At 36.7% G+C, this 25,130-nt stretch overlaps 1 protein-coding gene across 6 annotated transcripts in view; it reads right to left on the reverse strand.

The window, feature by feature from the left end:
- Positions 1-25,130, reverse strand: part of TTC27 (tetratricopeptide repeat domain 27) — a 301,004-nt gene that overhangs the window by 27,278 nt on the left and 248,596 nt on the right. For all 6 annotated transcript variants that reach the window (XM_064277232.1, XM_064277231.1, XM_064277230.1 and 3 more), the window contains 2 exons: positions 21,880-21,932; positions 12,998-13,163 (listed from right to left, as the gene is read on the reverse strand). In XM_064277232.1, coding sequence (XP_064133302.1) covers positions 12,998-13,163; positions 21,880-21,932 — 219 coding nt within the window. The remainder of the gene's footprint in view (positions 1-12,997; positions 13,164-21,879; positions 21,933-25,130) is intronic.

Below are 25,130 nucleotides of genomic sequence, written 5' to 3' on the forward strand. Positions count from 1 at the left end.
TAAAAGCAGAAATAACAGGAAAAGCAAGTAAAAAATCAAATACATAAAAAATGAATAACACCTTACTTCAAAACTACTATGTAATAAAACAAATCAAAGATGGAATAAAAAAATTTCTAGAATCAAATGAGAATGAAAACACATCATACCAAAACCTATGAGACACAGCTAAGACAGAGCTCAGAGGTCAATTTATAGCAAGAGGTGCACACATCAAAAACGAAAGGGACAAAATCAAAATGTTAGCCCTACAACTCGAACAAACAGGAAGAAAACAAAAAGAGAAGCCCACTGCCACCAAAAGAAAGGAAATAATAAAGATCAGAGCAGAAATAAATGAATTACCAAAAACCCAGTGCGGTCGAGTTGATTCCGACTCATAGTGACCCTATAGGACAGAGAAGAACTGCCCCATAGAGTTTCCAAGGAGTGCCTGGAGGATTTGAACTGCTGACCCTTTGGTTAGCAGCTGTAGCACTTAACCACCAGGCCACCAGGGTTTCCAAATGAAATAGAGAATAGAAAAATAATAAAAAGAATCAACAAAACCAAAAGTTGGCTCTTTGAAAGGACTGGCAAAACATTAACCAAACTGACAAAAGAAAAATGGGGGAGGGGGGTGCAAACAACCCATATAAGAAATGAAATGGGGGACATTACAACACACCCAACTGAAACAGAAAGAATCATAACAGAAAAACAACCCAGTGCCATCGAGTCGATTCCGACTCATAGTGACTCTACAGGACAGAGTAGAACTGCCCCATAGAGTTCCCAAGGAGCGCCTGGTGGATTCGAACTGCCAACCCTTTGGATAGTACTATGAAAAACTGTACTCATACAAATCTGAAAATCTAGAGGAAACAGACAATTTCTAGAAACATACTACCTACCTATACTAACACAAACTGAGGTAGAAAATCTAACAGATCTGTAACAAGAAATGGAAAAACTAAAAGTTTTCTTATATATATACACACATATGTATATATAAAAAACTATATATATACACATACATATATACATATATATATATATATGTATATATGTATGTATATATATTCATTTCCAACAAAAAAGTCCTGGCCCAGATGGCTTCACTAGAGAACAGCTTGCACCAGTGCTACTCAAATTGTTTCAAAACACAGAAAGGGAAGGGATACCTCTGAATTAAGTCTATGAAGCCAGCATAACCTTAATACCAAAACCAAAGATACCATAAAAAAAGAAAATTATAGACCAATATCTCTCACAAATATAAAAAAAAATTCTTTTATAGATGCAAAAATTCTCAACAAAATTCTAGCAAATGGCATCCAGCATCATAAAAAAAAAAAAAAAAAAAAAAAAACACCATGACCAAATAGGATTCATACTAGGTTTGCAAGGATGATTTGACATTATAAAATCAATCATCATAATCTACCACATAAATAAAACAAAAGAGTCACATGATCATCTCAATAAATGCTGAAAAGGCATCTGATAAAGTCCAGCACCCATTCCTGATAAAAACTCTCAATTAGAGATAGAAAGGAAATTCCTCAACATAAGATAACATAGGCATCTATACAAAATCAACAGCCAAGATCATTCTCAATGGAGAGAAGCTGAAAACTTTCACCTTGAGAACGGGAACAATATAAGGATACCCTTTATCATCACTCCTATCTAACACTGTGCTGGAACTCCTAGCTAAAGCACTAAGGAAAGAAAAAAAATGAAGGGTATCCAAATCGGTAAGGAAGAAATAAAACTATCCCTATTTGTGGATGAAACAATACTATACAAAGACAACTGTGAAGATTTTAGTGAAGGGTAAGACAGTACAAAATACTGGGGAAGCCAGCATAATTTGTACAAGGCAAGGTCATGGAAGCTCCACAGACACATCCAACTCCCTGAGGGACCAAATTGCTGGGCTGAGGGATGCGGGGACCACGGTCTTGGGAAACATCTAGCTCAAATGGCATAACATAGTTTATAAAAAACAAATGTTCTACATTCTACTTTGGTAAGTAGCGTCTGGGGTCTTAAAAGCCTGTGAGTGGCCATCAAGGATACTCCGCTGGTATCACCCCTTTGGGAGCAAGGAAGAATGAAGAAAACTAAAGATAGAAGGGAAAGATTAGCCCAAAGGAGTAATGGACCACATCCACCACAGCCTCCGCCAGACTGAGTCCAGTACAACTAGATGGTGCCCAGCTACCACCACTGACTGCTCTGACAAAGATCACAACAGACAGTCCTGGACAGAGCTGGAGAAAAATGTAGAACAAAATTCTAACTCAAAAAGAAAAGACCAGAATTGCTGGCCTGACAGAGACTGAAGAAATCCTGAAGGTATGGCATCCAGACACTCTTTCAGCTCAGTAATGAAGTCTCTTCTGAGGTTCACCCTTTAGCCAAAGATTGGATAGGCCCGTAAAACAAAATAAGACTAAAGGGGCACACCAGCCCTGGGGCAAGGACTAGAAGGCAGGAGGGGACAGGAAAGCTGGTAATAGGGAATCCAAGGTTGAAAAGGGAGAGTGTTGACATGTTGTGGGGTTGTTAACCAGTATCATAAAACAAAATATGTACTGTTTAACGAGAAACTAGTTTATTCTGTAAACCTTCATCCAAACAAACAAACAAAAAAGTAAGCCTAATAAAAAGTAAATTTAAAAAGTGGGAATAACTAGTGTAGTCATAGAACTTCCACATGGAGAGGAAGTTAAGGTGATATCAAGAAATAAAAGATTGGTTTAAACGTAGAAAAATAAAGTAAATTTTAAGATAAACACAAAGGAAGATAACACATCTACCCATCAAAATAAAAACATAAAGACTGAGCAAACACAAAATCAACAATAATGAAAAAGATGAAAAGAAAATACATAGAGAAAAACGAGTCAGCAGAGAAAATTAAGTGAAACAAAGAAACTGTCAACACCACACAGGAAAAAAAAAAAATATATATATATCAAAATGACAGCAGTAAACTCATACCTATCAATAATTATGCTGGATGTAAATAGGTTAAATTTACCAATAAAGAGACAAAGAGTGACACAATGGATTAAAAAAACATGATCTGCCTATATACTGCCTACAAGACACAAACAAATGAAAACTCAAAGAAATGAAAAAATATATCAAATAACATCATCCAAAAATGAGCAAGAGTGGCAATATTAATTACTGACAAAAAAGACTTTAAAGCAAAATCCACCAAAAAGGATAAGGAAGGACACTATATATAATGATTAAAGGGTCAATACACCAGGAGGACATAACCATAATAAATATATATGTACCCACTGACAGGGCTACAAAACACATAAAACAAACTCTAACAGCATTGAAAAGTGAAATAGACAGCTCCACAATAATAGTAGGAGACTTCAACACATCGCTTTTGGAGAAGGACAAAGCATCTAGAAAGAAACTCAATAAAGACACAGAAGATCTAAATACTACAATCAATTAATTTGACCTCACAGATATACAGAACATTCCACCCAACAGCAGCCAACTATACATTCTTTTTAAACACACATGGAATATTCTCCAGAACAGATCACATTTTAGGCCACAAAGCAAGCGTCAACAGAATCCAAAACACTGAAATATTACGAAGCATCTTTTCTGACCAAAAAGCCATAAAACAAGAAATCAATAACAGAAACACCAAGGAAAAAAAATCAAATACATGGAAACAAAACCTTGCTCAAAAACTACTGGGTTACAGAAGAAATCAAGGATGGAATAAAGAAATTTATAGCATCAAAGGAGAATGCAAACACATTTTACCAGAACCTTTGAGACACAGCAAAAACAGTGCTTGGATGTTAATTTACAGCAATAAATGACACATCCAAAAAAAGAAAGGGTCAAAATCAAAACATTAACCCTGCAACTCGAACAAACAGAAATTGTAGTGAAAGAAGCCCTCAGTCACCAGAAGAAAGGAAATAATGAAGATCAGAGCAGAAATAAATGAAATAGAAAATAGAAAAACACTTGAGTCAACAAAACCAAAAGTTGGTTCTTTGAAAAGATAAAAAAATCAATAAACCATTGGCCAAACCGATAAAAGAAAAACAGGAGAGGAAGCAAATAACCCAAATAAGAAACGAGATGGGCAATATCACAACAGACTCAATTGAAATTAAAAAGATCATAACAAAATACCATGAAAAATTATACTCCAACAAATCTGAAAACCTAGAGGACATGGACACATTTCTATAAACACACACTACCTACCTAAACTGACACAAACCGAGGTAGAAAAACTAAATAAACCCATAACAAAAGAAGAGATTGCTGAGGTGGAAAAAAAAAAAAACCTCCCGACAAAAAAAAGTCCTGGCCTGGACAGCTTCACTGGAGAATTCTACCAAACTTGGACAGAAGAGTTGATACCAGTACTACTAAAGGTATTTTAGAGCATAGGAAAGGAAGGAATACTCCCGACCTCATACTATGAAACCACCATAACCCTGATACCAAAGCCTGGTAAAGACACCACAAAAAAGAAAATTACAGACCAATCTCCCTCATGAACATAGATGCAAAAGTCCTCCACAAAATTCTAGCCAATAGAATTCAGCATATCAAAAAAAAAAACTCATCATGACCAAGTGGGATTCATACTAGGTATGCAGGGATGGTTCAACATTAGAAAATCAATCAATGTAATCCATCACATAAAAAGAACAAAAGATAAGAACCACATGATCTTATCAACTGATGCAGAAAAGGCATTTCACAAAGTCCAACACCCATTTCTGGTAAAAACTATCAGCAAAATAGGTATAGAAGGGAAATTTCTCAACATAATAAATGACATTTATACAAAGCCAACAGCCAACATCATTCTAAACAGAGAGACTGAAAGCATCCCCCTTGAGAATGGTAACCAGACACGGATGCCCTTTATCACCATTCTTATTCACCATTGTTCTGGAGGTCCTAGCCAGAGCAATAAAGCAAGAAAAAGACATAAAAGGCATCCAAATTTGTACGGAAGAAGTAAAAGTATCCCTACTTGCAGATGATATGATCTTAATCACAGAAAACCCCAAAGAATCCACAAGAAAACTACTGGAACTAATAGAGGATTTCAGCAAAGTATCAGGAAACAAGATTAACATATATATGATTCTTCCATACCAACAAAGAAAACTTCAAAAAGAACATTATCAAATTAATACCATTTACAACAGCCCCCAAGACCCTATAGGATAGAGTATAACTGTCTCAGAGGGTTTCCAAGGAGGACCTGGTAGATTCAAATTGCCGAACTTTTGGTTAGCAGCCATAGCTCTTAACCACTATGCCACCAGGGTTTCCAGAAGATAAAGTACTTAGGGATAAATCTAACCAGAGACATAAAAGACCTATAGAAAGAAAACTACAAAATACTACTGCAAGAAACCAAAAGACATATACATAAGTGGAAAAACATACTATGCTCAGGGACAGTATGACTCAAAATTGTGAACATGTCAATTCTATTCAAAGCTATCTACAGATACAATGCAATTCCTATCCAAATTCCAACGGCATTTTTTAACAAGATGAAGAAACAAATCACCAACTTCATATGGAAAGGGAAGAGGCCCCGGATAAGTAAAGCATTACTGAAGAAGAAGAACAAAGTGGGAGTCGTCACACTCCTGATTTTAGAACCTATTATACCACCACGGTAGTCAAAACTGCCTGGTACTGGTACAACAACAGATTCACAGACCAATGGCACAGAACTGAGAACCCAGACGTAAACCCACCCACCTATGAGTAACTGATATTTGACAAAGGCCCAAAGTCCGTTAAATGAGGAAAAGACAGTCTCTTTAACAAGTGGTGCTGGTATAACTGGATATCCATCTGCAAAAAACTGAAACAGGACTCATATCTCACTCCATGCACAAAAACTAACTCAAATGTATCAAAGACCTAAAATATAAAACCTAAAACAATAAAGATCATGAAAGGAAAAGCAGGGACAATGCTAGGGGCCCTAATACATGGCACAAATCATATACAAACCATAACAATGCACAAACATCAGAAGAGAAACTAGATCACTGGGAGCTCCTAAAATCAAACACTTATGTTCGTCAAAAGATTTCATCAAAAGAGTAAAAAGAGAACCTTTAGACCGGGAAAAAAAATTTTTGGCTATGACATATCCGATAATGGTCTGATCTCTAAAATCTACAAGACATTGCAACACCTCAACAACAAAAAGACAAACGACCCAATTAAAAAATGGGCAAAATATATGAACAGACACTTCACCAAAGTAGACATTCAGGTAGCTAACAGATACAGAAGAAAATGCTCATGCTCATTAGCCATTAGAGAAATGCAAATCAAAACTACAATGAGATAGCATCTCACCCCAACAAGGCTTGCACTAATCCAAAAAACATAAAATAATAAATACTAGAGAGCTTGTGGAGAGACTGGAACTCTTATGCACCGCTGGTGGGAATTTAAAGTGGTACAGCCACTTTGGAAAACGATTTGGGGCTTCCTTAAAAAGCTAGAAATAGAAGTACCATACGATCCAGCAATCCCACTCCTAGGAATATATCCTAGAAAAATAAGAGACGTCACACAAGTAAACACATGCACGCCAATGTTCTTTGCAGCACTATTCACAATAGCAAAAAGATGGAAACAACCTAGGTACCTAGCAACAGATGAACTGATAAAACAAATTAAGGTACATACATACAATGGAATACTATACAACAGTTAAGAACAATGATGAATCCATGAAACATCTCAGAACGTGGATGAATCTGGAGGGATAATGAAATCAGACACAAAAGGACAAATATTGTATGAGACCACTATTACAAGAACTCATGAAAAGGTTACGAGGGTGGGGAGGTAGCGGGAGGGGAATCCACTAACTAGATAGTAGACAAGGATCAACTTCAGTGAAGAGAAGGACAATACACAATACAGGGGCAGTCAGCACAACTGTACTAAAGCAAAAGCACAGAAATTTTCTGGATACATCTAAACACTTTGAGGGGCAGAGGAGCTGGGTCTGGGGCATGGGGACCATAGTTTCTAGATCAATTAACATAACAAAGTTTATTAAGAAAACATTCTGTGTCCCACTTTGGTGAGGGGCATCTGGGGTCTTAAAAACTTGCGAGTGGCCATTTAAGATGCATCAATCGGTCCCATACCACTTGGAGCAAAGGAGAATAAAGAAAACCAACAACACAAGGAAAATATTGGTCCAAGAGACCAAAAGACTGCAAAAGCCAGAGAATCCACCTGCCTGAGAGCAGAAGAACTAGATGGTGCCTGGCTACTACCAATGACTGCCCTGACAGGGAACACAACAGAGAGTCCTGGACAGGGCAGGAGAAAAATGTAGAAAATAACTCAAAATCACTTAAAGTGACCGGACTTAGTTTTCTGACAGAGAGTGGAGGAACCCCCGCAACTATGGCCCCTGGACACTCTGTTAACTCAGAACTGAAGCCATTCCCAAAGCCCACTCTTCAAACAAAGATTGGACAGGACTATAAAACAAAAAATAATACACGTGAGGAGTGTGCTTCTTCTTCTCGGTTTAATCAGATACACAAGACCAAATGGGAGGCCCTGTCTGGAGGCAGGATGAGAAGGCAGGAAGGGACAGGAACTGGTTTAATGGACACATGGAATCCGGGGTGAAAAGGGGGAGTGTGCTGTCACATTGTGGGGACTACATCTAATGTCACAATATATGTATAATTTTTTGTATGAAAAATTAACTTGGGCTCTAAACTTGCAGAGATTGCAAGGAATGTCATGGAACAATTTGTGTATAAACTATTGAATAGGAAACTAATTTGCTCTGTAAACCTTCACCTAAAGTGTGTGCGCACATATACATAAATCATCTATATGAGACCAAAGGGTCAATAATAACTCTAAAGCAAACATGAGAAGATAAGCGGGCAGGGAAATTAGAATATAGGAAACAGGAGAACTAGAATGGAAATAATGAGAATCGTTGACACACTGTCAAAAATATAACCAATGTCACTGAACGATTTGTGTGGAAACTGCTAAATGGAAACCTAATTTTCTGTGTAAACTTTCACCGAAAACACAAATATTTGAAAAATCAAACATGCCACCTTCAATTGATTCTACAAATAATAAACTTCTCATAGAAACTACTTTCAAACTCATGGAAATATTCATGCTCAGATGAAGTACTATTGTACAAAAGGACATTTGCTTCATATCCTGAAATTGAGGAGAAAAGGAAGAATCTGGGGGGGGGGGGAAGAGACTAAAATATTAACTGGCCTTGAATTTAAACTAAATTAAAAAAATTTCCTCTAGGAAGGTAAATTTTCACTTAAGTTGTTAACTACTATGTTCTAACAGGTAAAAACAAAAAACCAAACCCACTGCCGACAAGTTGATTCTGACTCACAGTGACCCTATAGGACAGAGTAGAACTACCGCATAAAAAAAAATTTCCAAAAAATAGCTGGCGAATTTGAACTGCTGACCTTTTTGGTTAGCAGCCCAGCTTTTAACCACGGCACCAAACAGGTAAACCAAAACCAAAACCCATTGCTGTTGAGTCGATTCCAACTCATAGCAACCCTATTGTACAGAGTAGAACTGCCTACAATGTTTCCCAAGAGCTGCTGGTGGATTTGAACTGCAGCTGAATGCCTACCACAGCGCCACCTGGGCTCCATTTGGTTAGCAGCCAAGCTTTAACCACTGCACCAAACAGGTAAAGGACTAAAAAAAATTAAAATTTTGCTATGGGTAAAAATGTCCTGTTATTAGATTACATGGAAGGAGTGAGAAGCTATGAACATGACCACTAAATGTGCTTGAAAATGCATTTAAGATAAAAGTTAAATAAAAATATCTAATTCCTTGCTGGGAGAAACATTTTAAGTGTCTTTTTGTTTTTTCTTAAAAAAAAAACTCAAAATGCATCTTCATGCATTCAGAACTGAGGCTGGATAAATTAAAAAAATATAATCCAATGCTATTCTTTATATTAATTAAGCTTTGCTTCCTTTATAGTTCTTCATTAAAAACTTAAAAAGAATATATTTCTACTTCGAAATTATTTGAATCAACTGAGGACTGAGTAATTAGTCAGAATAAAAATCATTATTTGGGTCCTTTATTCTTTCTTAGGGAAAAAACCAAACCAAACCAAACCTGTTGCCACAGAGTCAATTCCAACTCATAGTGATTCTACAAGACACAGTAGAACTGCCCTATATGGTTTCCAAGCAGCAGCTGGTGAATTTGACAGCCAACCTTTTGGTTGGCTGCCAAGCTCTTTAACCACTGCACCACCAGGGCTCTTTTCGCAGGGAAGCCTCCTGAAAGATTTCTAAACAAGCATTCTTAAAAATTCCAGGGAAAACTTTATTTGGTAGCTATTTTTCTTAGGTGCTGTTGAGTGGATTCTGACCCATAGCAACCCTACGTACAAAAAAACGAAACACTGCCCAGTCCTGAGCCATCCCCACAATCCCTGTTATGCTTGAGCCCATTGTTGCAGCCACTGTGACAATCCATTTTGTTGAGGGTCTCCCTCTTTTTCACTGACCCCCTACTTTACCAAGCATGAGGTCCTTTTCCAGGGATTGATCCCTTCTGACAACACATCCAAAGTACGTGAGACGTAGTCTCGCCATCCTTGCTCCCAAGGAGCATTCTGGTTGCATTTCTTCCAAGACAGATTTGTTCATTCTTTTGGCAGTCCATGGTATATTCAATATTCTTCTCCAACATCACAATTCGAAGGCATCAATTCTTCTTTGGTCTTCCTTATTCATTGTACAGATTTCACATGCATATTTGGTAGGCAGCATGCAAAATCAACAACTGAAAGTTCAACTTTAGAATCCACTAATTATACTGAAGTTATTTTTGCTAGAGTCATCCCCATTGATATCTACCACTGTGACTATAAATATTTTACTCCCAATGTCAGATATTCAAGTACAACAGTATTATCTAAATATTTGCGTGAATGAGACTCCTAAACTGGGGGTGGTGGTGAAAATCTTCACTGAAATTCTCCAATACATTTTCACCTATTATTGTAATTGTAGGAGACTGGAATTATCAAGGCTGAAACTATTTTAATCTAAATCATCATCTTCCATAAATCAACTGTTTCATTTTATCTTCTCTTTTGAAACACATGGCCTTTCAGGTATGAGTTAGCAAGATTTGGCATACTTGATACAACTATTTAAATCAACTAGAATCAGCAGTATCTTGATAATTTTATAACTTCATGATGTAGAAATAACAGCTTTTCAAAACAATCTTTGAACAGTTATTTTGTTTAATATTGCTAGTTTCCTTAAAGCTGGGAGTGAGGGGAGTACAGATTTTTTAAATGTAGTAATTGGAGGTCTTGGGTACTAAATAGAGACCTGAATCACATTTACATAAAATCAATGGTCTTGAGAGATATCTGACCACCTTGCTTCAGGAATCATAGAAGAGGAAAAGAGTCTAAATATGGGGAAAGGCAGAAAACAGAAGGCTAAGATGAAAAGCACCTTCTTTGTTTCTCCCTCCCTCCCTCCCTTCTCTTCCTACTTCTCCTCTGCTCATTTTAATTGTCCATATTCCTCTTAGGAAATGTACTGGTTTAAAAACCTGCATCGCAGAGACAGACAGCTTATGATAGTACACATCTATCTCACAGGGCTGTGGTGAGAAAAACTATCAGCAAAATAGGATACCCTTTGGCTTGCTCCACGGGTCCTGGAAAGCAGGGGAGAATAAATGAGAGATGAAACAGAAAAGTTTTTCCCTTTCATGCTTATGCACCATAACCTACAGAAGTCCATCTCTTACAGGAGGAAGGGGATGGAAATCTAGACTTAGCCCTCTGAGTTCCTTATAAAAAACAAGCCCCACAGTGCCAAGCATAAAAGGATGATCAAGATTTTCTCAAGATCCAAAAAAATCAGCCAGTCTGGTTAGCCATTGTTTCTAATCCTTAGCAGATTTGAAAACCTATTGTGAGTTAAAATATGGACTGAGAGGGGAAATCCCACTCACATCAGGAAAAAAAGCAGGCCAATTAGAAATTAGAAATTGGAGGCATATGACAGGAGATTAGTGGGATAAGAATGACCATGGAAGCTAATGTTAAGACAATTCAGGAAAGGACTACACAGACAGCAGCTACAGCAATACCAGTAGAGTGGAAAAGCAGATCAACATCTTGGAGATCACCCCGTCCAGAGTTTCACGCTCCTTTCAGATTTGGTGTCTAAGTTTATTCATCTCGGCCCTAGAGGACACCTCTAACTAATGCCGGAAGTGACCCAGTGGCGCTGTCTAAATGATGAGTGTTGGATTTGAGTGTTTCATGCAGTTTTTTTTAATGTGAAAGCAAGTACAACAGAATTTATTTGAAGTGTAATATGAACATATTGCCAATATAAATTATTTTCAATATCACTGTTTCTAAAAAGAAACAGGCTTCAGAAAACTTCCTCAGTAAAGCAGGGTCTTCTTAAAAATTACAGTTGAAGTGAACAAGAGGTAAACACTTGGTAATCTTCTGTCCCATCCTCAGAGATTCAGCAACATATTGTGATCTCTCCTGAGCCTCATTAGTATCTGTTGCCAAGGGACTATGTGCAGAAGAGAAAGACTTACCTCAATGGTGAAGTTTACCTCTGTGAATAGGACAAACAGATTTACTAGGTCTCCTATCCTTTCTGGGATATAAAAATTCTGCTATGCCTCCATCCACACTTAATGGATCTTTACACTTTAAAATTCAAGTCCTTTCTTTCTATAATAGATGTTCAATGCATAATAGAAACAGCAAAAAAAAAAAAAAAATACTTGAAGGGGTCAATATAGCTCTTGCAAGTGAATATATGATTGGACTTAAAGCCACAGATCTTTTAAGTGAATTGCCCAGAACCTGAGCCTTAAAGTAATTAAGCCAATTATATATCTGAGCTTGCCACACATGCATACAGATCAAGGGTTGGGACTGTAAGACAGGCCCAGATAAGCTAAATTTTGGAACAGCTGGAGTACAGATACTAGTAGTAAGGTACTATCATATATTAGACACTTTTTCTGGTTTGTGATAATTCCAAATTCATGATTTTAAAAGGCATATACTGACTACTACAAATAAAATGTTAAATTTTGTAGCCCCCTGACTTTGTAACCTCTAAGCTCTAGCATACTGCTATCTTTGCATACCATCTTCAACCACGATTAAGCCCAAAAGATCCACTGGATTGGATGACAAACGCAGTGGTTTCAAATTTCCCATACTCTCTGATAAAATACAGTATTTTCTGTACTGTGTTAGAGTCAGCCAGTTCAGACTTCAGCTCACCAAGAAGAGGGTTATTTCATTAAATATTGCAAAGAAAATGTTAATCTTCATTTCTATTGTTCACACCTTCTGAAAGAATACAATAAATTTTGCTCTATGAATGAACGAATGAATGAATATGGGATTTAGGCTAGCTATTGTAATTCACTGGGCAGCATTTCATTCTGTTGTACGTGAGGTCACTATGAGTCAGAATGAACTTGATAGCACTTAACACTGTAATTCACAGAACACACTGAGATACCCAAAGTAATAAGTAACACAAACAGCATTCTATTTAGTTTTTGCAAGCTAACTGGATGTGTGTGTGTGTATATATATATATACATATATATATATATACACACACACACATATATACATATATATACACACTATATTTTTATGATCAAGTCACAGTAAAGACAAAATTTAGATTACTACTGCACAAACACATCTGATAAGAAATATCAGAGATAATTAATATGCAACCAAAAAAAAAGAGCAAAAGCACTCTATATTTTACTGGTGTTTAACAAAATTTTCTGTGTACACTCAAGGAAACAATTTATATAATATAATCAAGTATGAATACCAAACACAAACTGAATTAGTAACATATGTATATACCACCTGAATATCTTTGTATTTGTCCCTTAAGTCCAAGAGCCGGTGGTAAGCTTTAATGGCTTCTGAGAACTCTCCAACATCTGTGCTGGTAAGGATGTAGTTCTCCCAGATCTGCCAGTGTTCATAGTTGCACTTGAGTGCTTCTTGTAAAGTCCTAAAAGCTTTTACTCTATTAAAAGTAAAATATTAAAGAAAGCAACAATGAGTTTTTTATTTAAAAAAAAAAAACAAACAGTTAAGTGTATAAAATATTAACGTAGACTGCCTATCAGTCCTTAATCATTCTTGCTAAAAAGCAGAATTAGAGGACCAAACAACCCGAAACCATCTAAAATTGTCCTACAAAATTCAGTTTAACAGATCCTGTAGCATACATAGCCTAATCTACTTACTGGTAACATTATTTTATATGTGAGTATCATTTACAGTCTAAACCACTCTGAATCTTCTCAAAATATTTCCTATACTCAAATTATCATTTACCCTCTCAGCAACTATCCACTAATTTTTTCATTCAGCATCAGTTCAGGTAGTATTTTGACATTAGTTTTAAACTGAGTTCAACAACTGTAGGAAATACTGAAGTTCAGGGTTGGCTTAGTTTGTATTTTGTTTTGTATTTGGTTCACTATTTAGTTTGTATTTGGTTCATTATTTAGTTTCTTAGGTATAAAGGCATGCCATCAAATTGGCAGAAGTTTGGACTGTTCTAAATCCAAAACTGGGCCACAGAGTTGGATAAATAGTAGAATACTTTTGGGGGCAAGACAAATGAATATTAAAAAATCAAGGCTTTTTAAAAATTTTGGTACAAAATATTCACAATAAGGGTAAGTGATTGGGTAGGAGGGCATGAAGGTGAGAGGAATTATTTTATTTCTAACCTCTTACAGGAATTTTGTTAGACTAGAAACATTATTTCACATTTCAAAAGCCTCATTCCTAATCTTAAATAAATCAAAAAGTTCCACTTTCTTAAAATGAGAGTTTAACCAAATAAAGGCCAAGTATACAGTGCTAATTTGTTACATAGAAGATCTGTCTCTGTGTCCTCTATGACCACTCGTTCCCAAGAAGACTGTTCTCTCGCCTACCTTATCCTCTCCACATGCAATGTTACAGTCCCACCTCTCTTGTTCTCAACAAGGAGCGACTATTAAAGTATCCATTGAGGAAAAAAAAAGAAAAAGAAAAATGAGTACAGTGGAAGAACAAGCTTTTATCCCATCAAATCATCAGATATTTGCTTTTAATTAAGCAAAAAAGAAGATGAGGGACAAAGTCATTTTGAAATAAAAACTAAACCAAAAGTAAAGAATTAAACCAATCAGATTTGTGGGTATTCAATTACATAAACATGCAAGATTGTAAGAAATAAAATAGTAAGGCTGTATTATCAAATGCAGAGGTGGAAGATGGAGCATAAGTCCTAACTGGAACAATAAATATGGTAATCAAAATTTTCAGAGTAAAAGGTAAGACCAACTTGATAGGGTGAAAAAAGAAAAACCGTCTATTACTAAGACAAGCACTAGAAACAGAAGATAATTAAGACCAAGAGATGTTTCATAAAAAAAAAAAAAACTATCAAGTATTGTGGAAATTAACAGAAGTATATATATATATACCAAATGGATGCAACGTTGGAGGTGCTCACTCGTTTACGCCCAGAAATTTGGAAGACAGCTACCCTGGCCAACTGAATGGAAGAGATCCGTATTTGTGCCCATTTCAAAGAAAGGTGATTCAACAGAATGTGGAAATTATCAAACAATGTCACTGATACCACATGAAAGTAAAATTTTGCTGAAGATCATTCAAAAGTTGTTGCAGCAGTACATCAACAGAGAACTGCCAAAGTAAAGTATTATAATGACATGTGTAAAGACCTGGAGTTAGAAAACCAAAAGGGAAGAACACACTTGGCATTTCTCAAACTGAAAGAACTGAAGAAAAAATTCAAGCTGCGAGTTGCAATAGTGAATGATTCTATGGGCAAAATACTGAAGGAGGCAGGATGCATCAAAAGAAGATGGAATGAATACACAGAGTCACTGAACCAAAAAGAACTGGTCGACATTCAATCACTTCAGGAGGCAGCATATGAAGAAGTCCAAGCTGAACTGAAGACACTGGCAAAAAACGAGGCTCTAGGACCAACTGAGATGTTTTCAACAAACAGATGCAGCTCTGGAAGTGCTCACTCGTCTATGACAAGAAATCTGGAAGAGGGCTACCAGGCCAACTGACTGGAAGAGATCCATATTTATGCCTGTTCCCAAGAATGATGATCCAACCGAATGTGGGAAATATTGAACGATAAATTTGCCCAAGATCATTTAAGTGATTACAGCAGTAAATCGACAGGGAACTGCCAGAAATTCAAGCTGGATTCAGAAGAAGGCATGGAACTAAGGATATCATTGCTGATGTCAGATGGATCCTGGCTGAAAGCAGACAATACAAGAAAGGTGTTTACTTGTGTTTTATTGACTATGCAATGACATTCGACTATGTGGATCATAACAAATAATGGATAACACTGCGAAGAATGGGAATTCTAGAACACTCAACTGTGCTCATGAGGAATCTGAACATAGATCAAGAGGCAGTCATTCAAACAGAACAAGGCGATGCGTGATTTAAAGTCAGGACAGGTGTGCGTCAGGGTTGTACCTTTTACCATACTTATTCAATCTGTATAATGAGCAAGTAATTCAAGAAGCTGGACTATATGAGGAAGAACAGGTCATCAGAATTTGAGGAAGACTCATTAACAGTCTGTGTTATGCAGATGACACAACCTTGTGGCTGGTGGATTTGAGCTGCCAACTTTTGGTTAGTAGCCAAACATTTAACCACTGTGCCCCCATTTCCTCTCGGTTCTCAAATTTGTTGGAGTACAATTTTTCATGGTTTTCTATTATGATCCTTTTTATTTCAGTTGATTATGTTGTAATGTCCCTCACTTCATTTCTTATTTGGGTTATTTGCTCCCTCTCCTGTTTTTCTTTTTCAATTTGGCCAATGGTTTGCTAATTTTGTTGATCTTTTCAAATAACCAACTTTTGGTCTTGTTGAATCTTATTGTTTTTCTGTCCTCTATTTACTTCTGCTCAAATCTTTATTATTTCCTTTCTTCAGGTGCCTGTGGGCTTCCTTTGCTGCTTTCCTTCTATTTGTTTGAGTTGTAGGTTAACATTTTTATTTTGCCATGTTCTTCTCTTTTGATGTCTCCATTAATTGTTATAAATTGACCTCTGAGCACTGCCTTTGCTAGGTCCCAATGGTTTTGGTATGATGTGTTTTCACTCTCATTTGATACCTGGAATTTTTTACTCCTCCTTTCATATCTTCTGTTACCGAGTTGTTTTGAAGCAAGGTGTTATTCAGTTTCCATGTATTTGATTTTTTAACCTTGCTCTTCCTGGTTTTGATTTCTACTTTTATGGTGTTGTCATCAGAGAGAATGCTTTCTGTTATTTTGATGCTTTAGATTTTATCGAGGGTTGCTTTGTGGCCTAAAATATGGTTTATTCTGATGAATGTACCATGTACATTGGAAAAGAATGTATACTTTGATGCTATTGGATGGAGTGCTCTATATATGTCTAAGAGGTCCAGTTGTTTGATTTTGGCCTTTAGATATTCTCTATCTCTGTTTAGTTTCTTTCTAGATGTTTTGTCCTTTACTGACAGTGGTGTGTTGAAGTCTCCTACCATTACTGTGGAACCGTTTTTATTTTTAGTGCTGTTAGAGTTTGTTTTATGTACTTGGTGCCCTATTTTTGGGTGTATATATATATATTTATTAGGGTTATGTCTTTTTGGTGGATTGTGCCTTTAATCATTTAATGTCCCTTCTTGTATTTTATTGTTGATTTTGCCCTAAAGTCTATTTTATCTGAGATTAGTATTGCCACTCCTGTCCTTTTATGGTTATCAGTTGCTTGATATATTTTTTTCCTATCCTTTGATTTTTAATAAATTTATGTCTTTGTGTCTAAGATGCATCTCTTATAGACAGCATATTGATGGGTCATGATTTTTACCCATTCTGCTGCCACTCTTTCTCTTTATGGGTGCTTTTAAGCCATTTACATTTGGTGTGATTATGGATGGGTATGAGTTTATTGCTGTCATATTGTGCTTTTGTTGTTGTTGTTGTGGTGGTTATGTTTTCTTTGTTCCTCTTACTGTCCTGTGCTGAGTTCCTTTTGTTTTGGATTTTCTTTTCTTTCATTATTGTAGATTTTGTGTTTACTGAATCTCTGTCCTGTGTCCTAGACTCCAGTGGTTGTCTGATGTTGTTGGTTCTCTAACTGAAGGATTCCCTTTAATATTTCTTGAAAGTTTGGTTTGGCTTTTGTGAATTTTCTTAATTTCTGTTTATCTGGAAATGTTCTAATTTCATCACTGAATTTGAGAGAGAGTTTTGCAAGATATATTATTCTTGGTTGGCAGTTTTTTCTTGAAAGGTTTTATATATGTCATCCCACTGCCTTCTTGTCTGCATAAAAAGAAAAGTTGCTGTCAAGTAATCAGAACTTAGTCTTGTTGTTTCTCCCTTGTAAGTGATTTTGCTTTTCTTGGGCTTCTCTCAAGGTTCTTCATTTTTGATTTTGGCAGATATGAACATGATGTGTCTTGGTGACTTTTTTTAAGGGTCTATCCTATAGGGGGCTCACTGAGCTTCTTGGATGGTCACAGCTTTTTATCTTTCCTGATATTTGGAACATTTTCTTCCAGCAAATCTGCAACAGCCTTCTCTGTGTTTTCTATTTTCTCCTCCTGTTCTGGAACTCCAATCACACTTATATTTTGCTCCTCATTGTGTCCCACATAAATCTTAAGTTTTCTTCATTCTTTTCTTTGATTTTTCCTCCAGTTGGCATCCAGCCATAGATTTGTCTTCAATCTCACTGATTCTGTCTTTCATTGTTTCAAATTTGCTCTTAAAACTTGCCATTGAGTTGTCTATTTCTGAAATTTTGTTTTTTTATCCTTTCTTTCTAGTTGCTGTTTTTGTATGATTTCTATTCATTTATTAATTTTGATGTTTTGTTCTTGTATTATTTTCCTGATTTCTTCTACTACTTTGTGTTTTCTTTGATTTTAGCTGTTTTTGTTGGTTTTGTCTGTGTTTTCCATGATTTTGTCTACTTTTTCCCAGTGTTTTCTTTGATCTCTTTCCTAATTTCTTGGAGAGTCCTAAATATTAGTCTTTTGATCTATAAATCAGGTAGTTCCACTGTCTCTTCTTCTATCAGAAGGTCCTTTGATTTCTCTGTCACTTGCTGGAGCCATCTTGTCCCACTTATTTATATATTTTGATATTGTCTGCTGTCTCTGTGACATTAGATATTATTTATTGATTGCATGTTCGTTTGGCAGTGTGGTGTGGGCTGGCAGGTAGTGGGGGTGGATGCAAGGGCCGACTGGAAGGGAGGTGATGTGTGAAAGTGTAGAGCTAGGTAGGAGGGAGAAAGAATAGAGAGAAAAAAGCAAAACAAAAAACCGGTGGAGTGGCAGGAGCTAGGGGGTGCGGGCAGGGCAGGCCTGGTGTGGCCATGGGCCAGTGACTCTCCAGCCGAGCAGCATGACATGGCCCATGGGGAAGGGGCGGAGGTGGCACATAGGGCTAGGTGGGAGGGAGAAAGCAAAGGAAGAAAGGGAAAAAGGGAAAAAAATATGGCACTGAGGGAGCTGGCCAGTGCGGGCGGGGGAAAACTGTGATGGCGGCAAGTGGTATCTCTCCCACTAGGTAGTGTGGCACAGCCCACTGGGAAGGGGCAGGGGTGGTGCACAGGGTTAGGTGGGACTGAGAAAGAAGAGGAAGAAAAGGAAAGAGAGAAAAAAAATGGTGTTGAGGGAGCCCTCCAGCGGGGGTGGCACAGACCCAGGGTGGTTACAAGCCAGTGTCACTCTTACTGAGTGGCAGTGTGGCCCATCAGGAAGGGGTGGAGGAGATATACAGGGCTAGGTGGGAGAAAGAAAAGGAAGCAAGGGAAACAGAGAAAGAAAAAAAAATGGCAGTGTGGCAGGAGCCGGTGGGTGGGGGCAGGGCAGAATCAGGGTGGCTGTACGCTGGTGTTTCTCCAGCTGAGTGTCCAAGGCCCATTAGGAAGCAGCGGTGGCAGTGTACAGGGCAGACAGGTGAGGGGTTCGAAAGTGTGTTTCTCTGGTTACCAGGTGTTCTATCTTCTACTGGGAGCTCCGTGAAGTTGTCTCCCTATACTCCTTGCTGGCTGTGCTCCAAGATGGTGAAGCTGTGCTGTGTTAGCTGGCACGGGACATCCACTCTGTAGCTCTCCTTGTTCTCTGTTCTGCATCAGTTTCTTCTTCCACTCAGTGCTTGATCTAGTACTTTATTCCTTTATTTGATGCCCAGGACCAACATTTGTCTGTTTTACTTAGTTTTTCAGGTCTTTGCTGCAGAGGTATTCCATGGTGCTTCAGTCTATGGCATCTTGGCGGTTTCACCTTCACAGTTTTTATTCTCTATATACAATTCCCCTAAAGTTGTTATACAATGTACTGATTTATTTACCCCTTGACCCATCATCCTTTATAGTTAAAAATGAGAAGCGCACTTGCTGTAACACATCTTCAAATTCAGCTGTGAATTGCTATGGAATTTTTCTTCTTTCTCTATTTGACTCCCCCCATACCACTTCCCATGTAATAGCAACTGATTTCAACAGTGGTGGACTGAGACTCCTCAGTTCTCCTACGCACATGGGGGATGGGAGTGAAATCATCCTATTGGAAATGAACTCAACAAGCAGCAATTCACACCAAGAAGAATATCCTTTTTCTTACACATTCTCCCATCCAATCATCACAATTTCCTAGCCTCAAAATTTTTGCAGTATTGAATTCTTTTTTCATTTTTGGTAAGTATAGCTTCTTTATAAGGAGTTTCATCTTTAACTAATCAAACCCACCATGGTAGAGATACAGCACTCCAAAAGCTATATACATATATCCAAAAATGGGAAATATTTCCAAGGGAACTCTAGAGGGCAATCAGATGAAACAGTGAAAACGGAACTTTAATGAAGAGCCTGGTGATGCCAAAGGGATAAATGAGATAGTTTAAACAGGCCATTTTAAGGCATGGATAAGATTCTTTTGAGAGGAGCAGTAATAATTTACTTCTGAGTAACAATCTCATGAATCAATAATCAGTTATGTCTGGAACAGAAGCCAAGAAAGGAAAGAGTAAAAAGGCAAGAATAAAGGAGTGATTTACCTCCAACCTTATAACCTTGCTTTTACACAAAAACCTATTCTTGGAGCTATAGGAAGACAAAAAGGCACTAAAGGAGGCTGAGGAATAATGTGGATAACCCGTAAGACAGAAAGCAGAATTCGTAAGATTAATGGACTGGAAGACAAGGTACAGTATCGAAAACCTCACTGCATACAGAATTTTCAGGGTTACTAGAAAAACTCACTGAGCTCATTCTACAACTATGACAGGGATTTCTCCACCCCTTGCTTTAACCCAAAAAGGTCTCCAGTGAGTTTTAACACAATCAGCTGAAATCAAAAACATAGTATTATTTACTGAAGGGAAGGATAAAACAAACAGTACTTTATTTATGTAGCCTGTCTGCCAAGACCAGAGGAAGCATTTCATGATCTCAGCATAATATGAGTTTAACGACGCCTTCAGAAATATCTTGTGATTCCACAAAGAAAAATTAAGTTTGAAAATAAGACCAAATAAAAATGGAAATACAAACATCCTTTAATTAAAACCCTAGCAACAGTAATCCTCATCTCTTCCTTTTCCTTCACTTTCTATAGCTAGGCAGTAAGACCCTGCTGATTGTCCCCTTACAAACTGCTTGGCATCTGCCCCCTCTTTTTCCACTCTAGTTATCTCCTGCCTGGATTGTTACAACAGCTGTCTCTTAAATGGCTTCCCAGCTTCCAGTTTCCTTTCTAGTCTGTCTCACACTGCCACCAGATACAATTTCCTAAAGAGCTTCTTTCTTCATGAAGTTACCCCCACTGAAATCTCTGGCTTCCTACTGCCAACAGAATAGTCTCAACTTGTTAGTCAGATAACCAGAAAGTCTGCAATTGGCCCCGATTTACTTTTCTCTCAATGTACTGCTGTCATGATAGATCTCATTGTACTGTATAACTTGACTATCTTACTTCCTGTCTCCTAAAATACTACATTCATTCCTGTCACTGTGAAGTTGATTACATTATTCCCATTGCCTGAAAGGCTTTCCCTTGTCCCTTCTACCTATCCTTCAAATTTCTGCTTGAGTCTAACATTCTCTCAGAAGCATTTCTGACCCAGAGTCATACAACTTGTCCCTTCTAATATTCTCACAGGACTAAATGAGTATCTGGCATGTTATAAGTGCTCTAAAAACATCACCTGCTATCATTATAGTCCTCTTTGTATTTTTCATTTGATATTTCCCATATACTGCTAATCAATATTTTAAATAATACTGTATAATATTTTATTTTTTGAACCTACATTTTGTGAAGACACTGGTTCATAACATTTACATTTCTCAACACTGTCTAGTGCACTGCAAGCAATCAGAAAGAACTTATCGATTGAGTCGACCAAGGAAAGCATGCTTGCTTTCATTATTTAACCAAATTTAGGATACAAAACTTCAGTATCAAATACAAATTTTAAGTAATAGTTCTTATTTTATTATATATTAAATGTCTTAAAAATGTAGATTCAAAATTCAGAGGGCTATATTAAGGCATTCTAATTCAATTATATGGGTGGACAAACGAAAAAGATAAAGAACAAGGTACAATGTTTCAGTGTTAAGTTGGAGAGAATCTCATTTATTTAATTTGGAACAAAGTTCTTCATATTTGTCTGATGTACTCACTTCTGTTTTAATCTGATATAGGAAGTTGATAAATTGTTCCAAGCCTCAGCATTCTGAAATGATACAGAACACAGTTACAGATGATTCTCATTTAGATAAAACAATTGCTGACACCAAAAATACAACACATTTTCCTATTTCGATATGTGCTCTACAATCACAGTATTCAATAAGGTATGTTTAAAGTTTTATGAGAAAATCAAAGTTAATTTTTATAATTTAAAATAAGTCACAAAAATAACTGACTAAATGATATAATTATTATGGAGCTGATTTGGACATATTTCCAAATTCAAATTTATAAAATATTTACACAAATTACAGCATAATGTATTTAACATACAAATTTATTATAAATCTAAGAGAACGCAGAATATTGTTTTCCCTAACTTAAAGGCTTTGCATATGTTGTTATCATCTTTTATCAAACAGGAAAATCAAGGAGTAATTATGCATTCTTCAGTGGTATTGCTAAGTATTCCATTAATCAACATACTACAGTCAGAGTGAACTATTCTTCCCAACGGCAAAAATAAACTAAAGCCATTATATAAATGTTAACTCTAATAAAAACCACATAAATTATATATTTTTGCTATCCTTTTTCTTCCATTCTTTATAAAATACAGAGTATATAGTTCTCAAGTTCCTCACACGATTCAAAAATTAAGTGGCACTGGACCTCCACTTCCAGGCATGGCAAAGTTAGTAGTAGATTGGCTCTCTCATCATAAAATCTACAAAGTAGAAAAAACATAGAAACAACTGCTTTTGAGAGGTAGTACAAAGACATCACAGGGCTGTGATCTCTGAGAAAAGGGAAACAACTGAAGTGTCTCAACAATTAAACTCACCTTCTGTCTAAAGACACTTTCAGGGCTACAGCACAGGCAGGGAGAAACGAAATAAAGCATGGCAAGTCTTGCCAATATAAGGAGAAAGAAATCAGAGTTCAGGGCTGAAAAAGCGACTGTAATTTATGGGATGAAATAGCAAGGAAAAGGGATCTGTGAAGAAAATAAGCTCCAGGAATATCAATAAGCAACCCTTGAGTCCTTAGCTGAATGCTAAGCTGCACACGTACAAAGCAAAACTCCTAAAGGCCTGTCAGAGAACAACTACCAGGAAGCTGCACCCTGAATGGAGATTTTGAAAGTCATATAGTGCTAGGAGTTACTCAAATTCCAATCAGCCAGAGTGGAGAGTTATTTTAGATCAATCACCTGTGGCATTCAGTTCAGACTCCAAAAAAGGCTTCATTTTGTTGCTTTTAGTTGCCATCAAGTTGATTCCTACTCATGGCGACTCCATAGGGTTTTCAAGGCTGTGATCTTTTGGAAGCAAATTTCCAGGTTGGTCTTCCGGGACACCTCTGGGTGAAGTCAAACTGCCAACCTTTCAGCTAGTAGTAGAGTGCTTAACTTTGTACCACCCATATCTTAGAGAAGGGTTATTATAACCCTAAAAAAAGGACAATTCTAGACATAGCAAAACAAAGCTTAAAATCAAGCTGATCCACAAGGAAATGAACTGAATGCCAATATAAAAACTCAACACTCCTTACAAGAAGACAAAATCCAGAAACTCAATAACATAGAAGCCACAATGCATAGACTGCAATTAAAATTCTTATACACATGAAAAAGCAGGAAAATTCCAACCACATTAATAGAAACAGACCCAGAAATAAAGGAGCTCTGGTGGCACAGTGATTAAGACCTTGGCTGCTAACCAAAAGGCTGGCAGTTCAAATTTACCAAGCTGCTCCTTGGAAACCCTACGGGGCAGTTCTACTCTGTCCTATAAGGTCACTATGAGTCGGAATTGACTCAGTGGCAATGGGTTTGGTTTTCTGGTTTATTATAAACATGTTCAAAGATTTGAAAGAATACATAAACGTAAATGAGGAAACAGTTGGGTAATCTTTGAGATACACAAAAACTATAAAAAGAACCAAAAGAAAATTCTAGAACTAAAAAAATACATTATCTGAAATGAAAAGTTCAATGGATATGTTTAACTGCTGACTGGATAGAGCAGAAGGAAAAATAAAAATCTCTAAACTTCAAGACACAGCAATAGAAACTATCCAAATAGAAGTACAAAAACCACAGCAAAAACAACAAATGAACAGAGCCTCAAGGACCTGTAGGACAATATAAGCAGTGTAACATACTTGAAACCAGAGAAAGAAGAAAGACAGCAGTAAAAGTACTTGAAGACCAAAATTTTTCCAAATTTAATGAAAACTGTAAACCCACAGATCCGAAAAGTTCAATAAGCCCCAAACAGCATAAATACAAAGAAAACTATACCCACATACATAATAATTAAATTGCTTAAGAAAAAGGAAAATCTTAAAAACTTCTAGGAAAAAAAAAAGATATGTTACATGCAGTGGAAATATGGTAATAATGACAGCTGATTGCTCATTAAAAAAAAAGTAAGCCAAAACACAACGAAACAATTTAAAAGTACTGAAAGAAACAAGTAGACACATTATCTGTAAGGACATAAAATGTTTCAGCAACACTGTTACCCAGCTTAACTAATTGTCATTTATCAAGCATGACACTAAGCAACTGCAAAAGATACATTCTTTTTTTTTTTTAATTGTACTTTAGATATAGGTTTACAGAACAAACTAGTTTCTCATCAGTTAGTACGTACATTGTTGTATGACACTGGTTAACAACCCCACAACATGTCAATACTCTCCCTTCTCAACCCTGGGTTCCCTATTACCAGCTTTCCTGTTCCTTCCTGCCTTCCCTCCCTGCCCCAGGGCTGGTGTGCCCCTTTAGTCTGGTTTTGTTCCATGGGTCTGTTCAATCTTTGGCTGAAGGGTGAACCTCAGGAAAACACAAATTCTTTTCAAGTGCACATGGAATACTCAGACCATATGCTGATCCATAAAACAAGTCACAATAAATTTCAATTTATTTAAATCATACAGATTTAAATTCCATAATGGAATTAAATTAGAAATAACAAAACATCATCTTAAGAAGATCACCAAATATTTGGAAATGTAAAAACTTATTCTATGAGCCTGATACCAAACAAGCACATAACAGATAAAGAAAATTATAGCAAATATCTTTCATAAATACAGAAATAAAAACCTTTAAATATTAGCAGGTCAAGTCTAACAATGCTTAATGAGGATAATACATTATGACCAAATAAAATTTATGCCAGGTATGATTCACCACATTATCAGAATAAATGAGAAAGATCATATGATTATC

The sequence above is a fragment of the Loxodonta africana genome, chromosome 26 (genome assembly GCF_030014295.1).
Source record: "Loxodonta africana isolate mLoxAfr1 chromosome 26, mLoxAfr1.hap2, whole genome shotgun sequence".
Lineage (NCBI taxonomy): Eukaryota > Metazoa > Chordata > Mammalia > Proboscidea > Elephantidae > Loxodonta > Loxodonta africana.